This window comes from Diceros bicornis, chromosome 13, assembly GCF_020826845.1.
Source record: "Diceros bicornis minor isolate mBicDic1 chromosome 13, mDicBic1.mat.cur, whole genome shotgun sequence".
In the NCBI taxonomy this organism is placed as follows: domain Eukaryota; kingdom Metazoa; phylum Chordata; class Mammalia; order Perissodactyla; family Rhinocerotidae; genus Diceros; species Diceros bicornis.
Genome location: NC_080752.1, coordinates 7,616,718 through 7,627,339, shown reverse-complemented (window position 1 = coordinate 7,627,339; position 10,622 = coordinate 7,616,718). Strand labels below are relative to the sequence as shown.

General features: G+C 46.1%; 1 protein-coding gene and 4 non-coding genes across 5 annotated transcripts; all 5 read right to left on the bottom strand.

The window, feature by feature from the left end:
* Nucleotides 1-289: 289 nt before the first annotated feature.
* Nucleotides 290-2,996, bottom strand: RPS8 (ribosomal protein S8). The gene is made up of 6 exons (XM_058552214.1): nt 2,937-2,996; nt 2,434-2,540; nt 1,864-1,963; nt 1,290-1,465; nt 921-1,050; nt 290-450 (listed from the first exon to the last, which is right to left on the bottom strand). Exons 1-6 carry the CDS (start codon nt 2,938-2,940, stop codon nt 341-343), a joined length of 627 nt encoding a protein of 208 aa, XP_058408197.1. The 5' UTR covers nt 2,941-2,996; the 3' UTR covers nt 290-340.
* LOC131413274 (small nucleolar RNA SNORD38) lies at nt 568-636 on the bottom strand. Its single transcript, XR_009221936.1, has one exon. It is a non-coding gene; the product is annotated as a small nucleolar RNA SNORD38 (small nucleolar RNA).
* LOC131413275 (small nucleolar RNA SNORD38) lies at nt 1,157-1,226 on the bottom strand. Its single transcript, XR_009221937.1, has one exon. It is a non-coding gene; the product is annotated as a small nucleolar RNA SNORD38 (small nucleolar RNA).
* Nucleotides 2,045-2,148, bottom strand: LOC131413276 (small nucleolar RNA SNORD46). Its single transcript, XR_009221938.1, has one exon. It is a non-coding gene; the product is annotated as a small nucleolar RNA SNORD46 (small nucleolar RNA).
* LOC131413268 (small nucleolar RNA SNORD55/SNORD39) lies at nt 2,626-2,705 on the bottom strand. The gene has a single exon (XR_009221931.1). It is a non-coding gene; the product is annotated as a small nucleolar RNA SNORD55/SNORD39 (small nucleolar RNA).
* Nucleotides 2,997-10,622: the final 7,626 nt, after the last annotated feature.

Genomic DNA, 10,622 nt, shown 5'->3' with positions numbered 1-10,622 from the left:
AAAAGAGCCAACCTTACAGAGGCAGCATGGCTTCAGGTTCCCATCATCGTCCAGCCAACACCCCAATATTGTTGGGGGCCCCAGTTCTGGGATACCTTCCTTGTACAATCTCTGCTCGGCCTGCATGCCACATCCCCGTTCCTACTAAAACCAGCTTTTAGGGTGAGAAAGCTTCCCCCTACTGCAGAAAGGCACAGTCCACGTAACAGGCCTGGCCTTCAGGGAGAGGGAGTTGGGGCACTCCAGTGTGCCACGTGAGCGACTGTTCAGACAACATGAACACAGGACAGAGAACGATAAACCCCTTTATTACATGAGCTAAGACAGGAGGAAGGAGGACTTATTTGCCTTTCCGGGCCTTGATTTTTCTCAAATAGAACTCCAGCTCCTTGCCCTCTAGCACATAGCCATCTGCTCGGCCACACTGGCCTGGTCTTGAGGCGATGCATGCTGCAAGAGAGTATGCGGTCTTTAGCAAAATGACAAAGTGGAGCTACCCAAACCTATGTATCCCCTTATAAGTCCATGCTGGTTCAGGTATCCTGGGGACAGGCATGAAGCCTACTGTCTCCTCAGATATACTTTATCATCACTTAAAGTCAGCAGCAGAACTGGACAAAGTTTTCATCACTGAGACAGGCCCTCAGCCTGGACACGGACTTCTCAAAATACTCTTGAAACTCAGAGGCAGAGGCCAACTTCAGGCCTACGGACTCCTGCCCACCATTTCCCATTTCAGTTTAACACTAATGGGATGACCAAATGTTCTGATTTGTGCCGGTATGCTACTATCATTAAACTCTCCTGGTGAACAGTCTAGACCACATGGCTGGCAGTCAGAAGAACTGAGGCACGGGTAAAACACAGAGGGCACTCTTTATCTCATTACCCCAACTCCCCCAATGCAACAGCCATCTCACCAAGAAGCTTGCCCTGCTGGAACTGTTCCTCCAGAAGACTGCTGATTTTAGCATTCTTTTTTCTTTCATCATATTTCTTCTGAATCTTCTTTGATCGTTTTTTGTTTAAAATTTCTTCCTCCTCAGGAGTCTGAATAAAGGAGATACAGATGGGTTAGCCAGGGCTCCCCAAACCCTAGGCCAGGGACAGAATGTCACCATAGCCTCGAACCCTGTGCATCCCAACCCCTGCCGCCTTCCTCAGCACTAAAGGCTTTCATCTCTCTGCCTTCAGTAGCAGAACTGGACAGAGTTTTCATCACAAGAAGGCTGGAATCAGGTTGGCTTCTTCCCACCCCCTATAGGGAAGTTGGCTCCCCAAACACACACCAGCTTGGCCCCCTTCTTGCGGCCCAGGGGCAGTGCGTAGTGGGACTCGTACCACTGTCGGTACGGTGTGCTGTCAACGAGCACGATGCAGTTCTTCACCAGGGTCTTAGTGCGGACCAGTTCGTTGTTGGATGCGTTGTAGACAACATCAATAATCCTAGTTTTGCGCGTACAACCTGTTTACAGGAGAAATTCAGAAGTTAAGTCATGTAAACCAGAGGCCAACTGGCCTTGCTCCCCCGGCCCACCCTAGTAGGGTCTAAGGGCCAGGGAACTCTAAGCCTTTACCTAGCTGTGGGGCAGCAGCTCATCTTCCACAAACCCATCTTTCCAGAGGTGGCTGGCAACCATACCCACTCTCTAGATTCACGCCCAATCCCTGAGGCTACAGGACTTAAGAGACAGGACAGGATGGAGAGAACTCCCTTCAGCTACCACAACACTCAAGGTCTTGCAACAAGGAGCAACTTCAGTATCTTGGTGGAGGCCATGGACTTCCTGCTCAAGGCACTTACTGAAGCTTAGAAAGGTTTAGGTGCTGAGCTCCCACCCACTCCTGCAGGGCCTCACTCACACTCGGAGCCCCAGGAGAAGTTCCCCACGTCCAGCCTTAAGGCGCGGTACTTCTTGTTGCCTCCCCGCACACGGACTGTGTGTATGCGGCGGGGGCCAATCTGGAAAACACAAGGCGACGGGAACTCGGTTATCCAGGAGAGCGGGACAAGAGAGCGAAAGGAACCTGGGCGGGCCGGAGGCAACAGTCAGTGTAACTATGACGAGTCCTAGCACTGGCAAGTGGCACACAGGTGACCAAGACGGCCACAACCACGCCTAAGGATACTTTTTCATCACTCTAGTTACCTCCAAGAGGGAAAACCTGACTCCAGACACCGAGAATTGTCTCCATGCAAGGGGCTTCTGATTACTGTGTGAGGAGCCCACTCCTCCAGGCGCCCCTCAAGGCCCAGGGAGGACACAGCGCGTCTCCGTGCGGTCTGTTTAGGAGTTACCCAACCCGTCAAGGTGAGACCACCCTGTCCCTAAAACAAGGCCCCGAGCCCCGCAAAGAGGCAGCGACCACACGCGGAGGCCGCCCCACGGCGAGCAGGGGGAAGCGAGCCGGGTGGGGAGCCCCCAGACGCACCTTCGTGTTGGCGGCGGGGCGGCCCAGCTCATACTTCCGCTTCTTGTGGTAGGGCTTTCTCTTGCCCCCGGTCTTGCGGCGCTTGTGCCAGTTGTCCCGAGAGATGCCTGAATGTGGGAGCGGGCGGAAGCTTTGAGCCCTTGGACCCGGGGCGGTCGCCTCACCAGCTCCCGACCCCCGCGCCGGGCGGGCCGCACGCTCAGCTCTCCAAGGTTGGCGTCCCCACTGCGCACTCGGCAGTCCACAGCGTCACCAAGGTGTCATCACTCATGTGCGGCCCAGCCCGGACCCTTTCCCGCGGCAGCCATGTTGGTGCCGCGGGCCGCCTGAGCCCTGGCAGCCTCCGGAGCGGGCCTCGGCGGCCAAAACCCGAGCACCACCCGCCTCAGGACTGCAGATAGCCGGGGGTGGGGGCGCCCGCAGTCCTAGCTTGGCTGCGAGGCAGGATGGCGCCGGATTGAGCTCGCCTCACTACCCCGACCCCGCCGCACAACACAACTCACCCATCGCTCGGCGCTGGCTGCAAAGAGAAAACGCAGAGCGTCACGGTCCGATTTGTAAAACGCTGTCCCGCCCCCTTTACGTCTTTTCCGGGCGCGTTATTTACGTTTCTGCGACCGCGCCGGGGCCTCCGGAGGTGGAAGGGCCGTCTGAGCTCTGACGTCCTGGGGAGAGGCTGGGAGGGCGAGTCCCGCGGGGTCAGCGGCTGTGCCAGCGTTCGAGAGGTTGAGAGCCCTAGGGCACAACCGAAAGGGAGTAGCCTAACTTTGTTTACGTTTTGAAAAGGCTTGTTTTAGAAGCTATTGCTGTAGTCCAGGATGAGAGATGCGGGTGTGGGTGCGTTGGAGAAAGGTGGAAGGCAGAAGAGATGGAAACAAGTGGTGGACTTGGGTTTTGTTTTGAAGGGTTTGGTCATAGACTGGACGTGGGAGGTTAGGGAGAGGGAGGTGTGTCAAAGATTCCTAATTCCTCACTTGATCAATTGGATGAATATTGGTGCCATTTACTGAGGTGGGGTAGGCTAAGGTAGGAGCTGTCCTCAACATGTTCATTTTTAGATCTTGGTGACTCGTAAGTGGGAATGACGGGCAGCTGGATGTTCATGTCTGGTCATCTTTATAGAAGAGACCTGGACAGAGATGTTACTTTGGGAATCGTTGGTATACAAATGGTAATTAGAGTCACCAGAATGAATGGAACCTAGGGAGAAAGCAGTAAGCAAACTTTTCATGTAAAGGGTAAGCATGTAAATAGTTTAGGCTTTGTGGGCTATAGGGTCTGTGTCACACCTACTCAACTTTGCTGTTGTAGTGTGAAAGCAGCCATAGATAATAGTAAACGAATGGGTGTGGCTGTGTTCCAATAAAACGTTATGGGTATTGGATTCACCTGTCATGAAAGATTATGCTTTTGAATTTTTTTCAAACATTTAAAAACAGTCTTAGCTCACGAGCCAGTCAGTGTACAGTAGTGTGCCAGCCTCTGGCATAAAGAAATACAAGAATATGGTCAAGGGGGCCGGCCCCGTGGCGTAGCGGTTAAGTGCGCGCGCTCTGCTGCTGGCGACCCCGGGTTCGGGTCCGGGGCGCACCAACGCACTGCTTGTCAGGCCATGCTATGGCAGCGTCCCATATAAAGTGGAGGAAGATGGGCACGGATGTTAGCCCAGGGCCAGTCTTCCTCAGCAAAAAGAGGAGGATTGGCATGAATGTCAGCTCAAGGCTGATCTTCTTTGCAAAAAAAAAAGAATATGGTTGAGATCCAAGAGTTGAGGAATGTCAACATTTAACACCAGGTAAAGAAAAGAAGCTAGCAAAGTTGACAGAAGGAGCGATTAGAGTGGCACAAGGAGAGCCAGCACAGGATGGTATTATGGTCTAATGTTACTATGAAGGCTAGTGAAAACGAAGACTAAAAAGTAGTTATTGGATTTAGTAACCTGAAAATCCTTGGTGACATTGGCAAGGGCAGTTTCTGTGCAGGGGAGTGGGCAAAAACTTGATTAGTTTTTTGCAAAAACTTGAAACAGAATGGGAAGTTAAAAAAAAAGAGTATATGTAGACAATTCTTTTGAGAAGTATGACTTTAAAGGGGAGGAGAGAATTGGGCTGGTGGCTGGAGAGGAAGCGGAGCAGAAGGGCCATTTTTTAAACGAGTAAACTGCCTAATATACAAGCCCTTTTACACTTGGCTCCAGATTCTATCCTGTCCCTTAGAAGAGATTCTTTCAACATTATCCATTCTTTCTCCTTTATCTTCAACTTTCTACTGGCACATTCAGAATAAAATCTAAATTCCTTACCATGGCCTGGAAGACTGAGGAATATCTGGCTTCTGCTTATCTCTTTGACTTACTAATTTGACTGCTTATCTGCTACTGTCCCCCTCACTCAACTCCAGGCACTCTGACCTTTTGTTCCTGCCTCAGGCCTTCATGCTCTGACAGAAAATGCTCTTCTCCTATGATCTCGACCATATTCTTGTATTTCTGTATGCCAGGGTTGGCACACTACGGTACACTGACTGGCTCATGAGCTAAGAATGTTTTTATGGTTTTAAATGAAAAAAAAAAAGCTTAGTCTCCTTTCTAAAGTAGCAACACTGTCTGACCTTTACCTTAATACTAATGTTTTTTACATGCTTATTATCTGTCTTCCCCACTAAAATATAAACATGAAAGTAGAAACTTTGTGTTGTTTACTACTATATTTACAACACCTAGAATAATGCCTGGCATTTAGTAAGCACTTAATATTTGAATGGCACTCAAATGTTTGAGCCTACTTGTTCTACTTGCCACATTGTATTCAGTGGGTTTTCCCAGTAGACTGAGAGGTCTTAGAGTAGTGCAGATATCTCATTCATCTCTCCATCTTCCAGCTTTTTGGCACAAGAAAAGGAAAAGGCAGTTGCATTAGGCATAAAAAGGAGAAGATGGATTGAAGGGGCACTTGTTAGGTGATGGAATATTGTGATCGACTGGATTATGGGGATGAGAAAAGAGTGACATGAGATTTCTTTCCTGGGAAACCACATGAATGGTGGGGTGACACCAATTAATAGAGAACACAGGAGAGGCAAGTTTCTAGAAAGTTCGATCTTAGGATGAGTTTCAATTGCCTGTGGGACATATAGGTGGCTATTCTTTGTATTGCAAGTAGTTGGAAAGATGAGTCTGAAGCTTGGAAGAGCTCGAGCCTCATGTTTCCCACCCGCACCCACTATGGTCTCACTCCTCTATCCGCCTAACCCAGTGGTCCACCTGTCAGCCAGTCTGTATCACATGAGCATCTTTTTTTTTTTTTTTTTAATGTGCTTGAGTAGCAGACTAATTATAAATGCATCTGAATCTCTGGGGGCAATATTCAAGAGGGACCCCTGGAGGTCTTGAAATCAGAGTAAGACAGTTCTCCGTGTCCCACACCATGCCCTCCGGATCTCTACTCTTGCTTTAGCAGAAGTCAAATAGGGGCTCGCAATTCCATGTCGCCCTGGAGAGATCCTCTCTCCTGCTCCCTTCCAACACCCTAGCCTGGCCACCACTCCATTTGCTTTGAGACAATTAACATTAATTGTATCATGCCTTTGTCCCTATTTTCATTAGTCACCTTAAAAAATCATCTAAATTATATCTCTCACCCATATTCTAAGTCTGACATAGGTTATTATATTATCTTTTTTTAAACCAATCTCCCACCATTCTCCATTTCCTAAAATCTCACTATGTCCTGTGTCATTCATCAGAAAAATCCTTTATATCTTCAAATTCTTCTCTGAAAGTTTCCTTTGCCTTCTGAATGTTTCCTTTTCCTTTTCCTTCTAACAGAAATCTGATTCTCTCAGACAACTTTTCCTTGCCAACCTTCTCAAGTGGAGGATGACTACACTCCTGTTCTGTAGATGGGAGACAGGTGTGCCCCATGGTCTTCATTGCCAATTTCAGACCATTCTTACTCTGTCCTCCCTAGAAACCCACAAGCTTTGAATATTGTGTGATAAGAACATAACACTCACTACTACTTTTTTTTGTGTGTGTGTGAGAAAGATTGGCCATGAGCTAACATCCATTGCCCATCCTCCTCTTTTTGCTGAGGAAGATTGGCCCTGAGCTAACATCTGTGCCCATCTTCCTCTATTTTGTATATGGGACACCACCACAGTATGGCTTGATGAGTGGTGCGTAGGTCTGTGCGCGGGATCTGAACCTGTGAACCCTGGGCCACCAAAGCGGAGTGCATGAACTTAACTACTACCCCACCAGGCTGGCCCCTCACTACTCCTTCTTACTCCAGTTTCTATAATTTCTGGTTCTCACTAACTTGTGCCTAGAAGATTTTATATCCTGACTCACTATCACTTTCTCTAATACTACTCCTGTCATGTTTGGGGTGCCTACATATGAGCATCTTGACTTCCCTCAACCTTAACCTTCACCAGCTCCTCACCCTGTAAATCCTTAAACCTGGGATTAATCCACCCTCTGTGCCTGAGGGCATTATAAAATGCTGCTGGTTAAGGTCATGTAGTTTTGCAGACTAGTGCCACTAGAAATTAAGAACAATTGGTATTGGATCCTGGAGAATCTTTACAATGAAAGACTTATTTGAAGCATGAACTCTCCTGGACCAGACAAGATAATTAGATTGCAATAAATGCTGTGAAGACAACAGTGTACTGTCATGGGGCAGAGGGGCAAACTTGAGATAGGATGCTCTGAGCTGGCTTCTCCGGGGTAACAGAGACCTGGGGTAAACTGAGACCTGAGAGAAAAAAAGCCTTTTGAAGAGCAGATGGTTCCAGGCAGAGGGAACAGCAAGTGTAAAAAGCCCTGAGACGGGTAAGCACTTCTGGAATGGTGGAGTAAGGACCTTTGAAAAACCAGTTCTCTGTGAAAGCCACGAGAATACTGTCCAAAGCTGTCAAAATCAACTTTTCCAGAACTCTGAAATTAACTAAAGGCTTGCGACAATCCAAGGAGCATTTATTCAAGAAAAACAGCTGAATCTTGGAACAGTGATCTTTGTTGCTTTTTAATTTGCCCTAATCCCATCCCCTTCTCCTAGCTCCACAGTGGCTTTGAAAACCAATAGCCTCCCAACTGTAGTAGCTGTGGACAAGACAGCCCAACAGCAACTGCAGGGGGAAGAATGGGTCTGGAGCTCCTCAAAAGCCCATCCCCAAAGAACTGCCACCATTTGACCTATCTGACAGCTCACCGAAAGCTCCCTTCTCAGGGCTTGTCTTTATTTGACCTCACTCAGAGCTCACCCTGGGAACAGTCCTAGCCCTAGGGTGTTTGTTTAAAAAAAGTCAGGGGTGACACAGCTGCCTGAGGCGGCATCACTAGTCAGGGCTAACAAGAGGCTGACAAACAAAACAAAACTTAGAAGGAAAAATGGGAATAGAGGGATTTGAAAAACTCCCTACATGTAACTGGGAGTCTAGAAGGCCACATCATATGCAGGGCTGAGTATATGCCCAGGAAAGACCTGAACAGGCCCTAATAGCAGTGAGATATGGCTGAACTTGAAGATCTGCACAAGCAGGAACTAAAGGCTAACGTATAGCCTTTAACTGTGTATGTGTGATATCATGAGAAAGTGGGATTTATCCCAGGTTTGCAAGGTTGGTTTAACATCTAAAAATCAACTAATATAATACACCTTATTAATGGAATAATAGGGGGCTGGCCTGGTGGCGTAGTGGTTAAGTTTGTGTGCTCTGCTTTGGTGGCCCGGGCTTTGCGGGTTTGGATCCTGGGTGCGGACCTAGAACATCAAGCCGTGCTGTGGCGGCATCCCACATACAAAATAGAGGAAGATGGGCACAGCTGTTAGCTCAGGGCCAATCTTCCTCACCAAAAAAAAAATATATATATATAAAATGGAATAAAGGGGAAAAATTGCATGATCACCTCAAAACAGAAAAAAGCATTTGACAAAATCCAACACCCTTTCATGCTAAAAACACTGAATAAACTAGAAACAGAAGTGAATTTCCTCCAACTGATAAAGGCCATCTACAAAAACCCCACAGCTAACATCATACTTAGTGATCATGAACAAGACAAGGATGTCCACACTCACCACTTTTATTTAAAATTGTACTGGGTATTCTAGCTAGGGCAATTAGGCAAGAAATAAAAGGCATCCTAATTGGAAAGGAAGAAATCAAACTGTCTATTCACAGGTGACATGATCCTATATATAGAAAATCCCAGAGTCTAGGGAAAAAAAACAACTATTAGAGTTAATAAACAAATTCAGCAAAGTTGCAAGGTCAAAGATAAACGCACAAAAATCAGCTGTGTTTCTATACACCAGCAATGAACAATCTGAAAAGGAACTTAAGAAAAATAATTCCTTTTGCAATAGCATCCAAAAGAATAAAATACCTAGGAAATAAATTTAAGGAGGTGAAAGATTTGTACACTGAAAACTATAAAACAGTGTTGAGAGAAATTAAAGAAGACCTGAGTAAATGGAAAGACATCTTGTGTTCATAGATTGGAAGACTTAATATTGTTAAGATGGCAACACTACCCAAAGCGATTTACAGATTCAGTGCAATCCCTATCAAAATCCCATCAGCCTTTTTTGCAGAAATGGAAAAGCTGATCCTCAAATTCATATGGAATTGCAAGGGGCCCCGAACAGCCAAAACAATATTGAAAAAGAACAAAGTTGGAGGACTCACATTTCCTGATTTCAAAACTTATTACAAACTACAGGAACCAAACAGTGTAGTATTGGCATGAGGACAGACACAGACCAACGGAATAGCATTTAAAGCCCATACATCTATGGTTAATTGACTTCAACAAGAGTGCCAAGACAATTCAATGGGGGAAAGAATAGTCTTTTCAATAAATAGTGCTGGAGAAACTGGATATTCACGTGCAAAAGAATGAATTTGGACTGCTACCTCACATCATCTACAAAAATTAACTGAAAATGGATCAATGACCTAAATATAAGATCATAAAACTCTTAGAAGAAAACATAAATCTTCACAGCCTTGGATTTGGCAATGGATTCTTAGATATGACACCAAATGCACAAGCAACAAAAGAAAAAAGATAAGTTGGACTTCATCAAAATTAAAAACTTTTGTGGGGCGGCCCGGTGGCGCAAGCAGTTAAGTGCGCGCGCTCTGCTGCCGCGGCCTGGGGTTTGCCGGTTCGGATCCCGGGCGTGCACGGAAGCACCACTTGGCAAGCCATGCTGTGGCGGTGTCCCATATAAAGTGGAGGAAGATGGGCATGGATGTTAGCCCAGGGCCAGTCTTCCTCAGCAAAAAAAGAGGAGGATTGGCAGATGTTAGCACAGGGCTGATCTTCCTCACACACACACACACACACACACACATATACACACACAAAAAAACAAAAAACAAAAAAAAAAAACTTTTGTGCTTCAGAGGACGCCATCAAGAAAGTGAAAAGACAACCGAGAGAATGAGGGAAAATATTTGCAAATCATCTATTTGATAAGGATCCAGTATCCAGAATATGTAGAGAGTGCTTACATGTCAACAATAAAGACAATCCAACTTAAAAATGGGCAAAAGACTTGAATATACCTGAGAATTGAAAACATATGCTCAAAAACTTGTACATGAATGTTCATAGCACAAATGATTTATTCATAATAGCAAAAAGTGGAAAATACCAAATGTTCATCAACTGATGGATAAACAAAAGGTGGTACAGTAGTCCCTCCTTATCCATGGTTTTGCTTCCCATGGTTTCAGTTACTCATAGTCAACAACAGTCTGAAAATATTCAGTGGAAGATTACAGAAATAAACAATTCATAAGTTTTAAATTGTGCGCCATTCTGAGTAGCATGATGAAATCTCACACCATCCTGCTCAGGATGTGAATCATCCCTGTGTCCAGTGTATCCATGCTGTATATGTTACCTGCCCAATAGTCACCTAGTAGCCATCTAGGTTATCAGATTGACTGTCATGGTATCGCAGTGCTTGTGTTCAAGTAACCCTTATTTTACTTAATAATGGCCCCAGAGAGCAAGAGTAGTGATGCTGGCAATTTGGAGATGCCAAAGAGTAGCCATAAAGTGCTTCCTTTAAGTGAAAAGGTGAAAGATCTTAATAAGGAAAGAAAAAAAATCGTATGCTGAGGTTGCTAAGATCTACGCTTTTATTAGAGTGTGTTGTTATAATTGT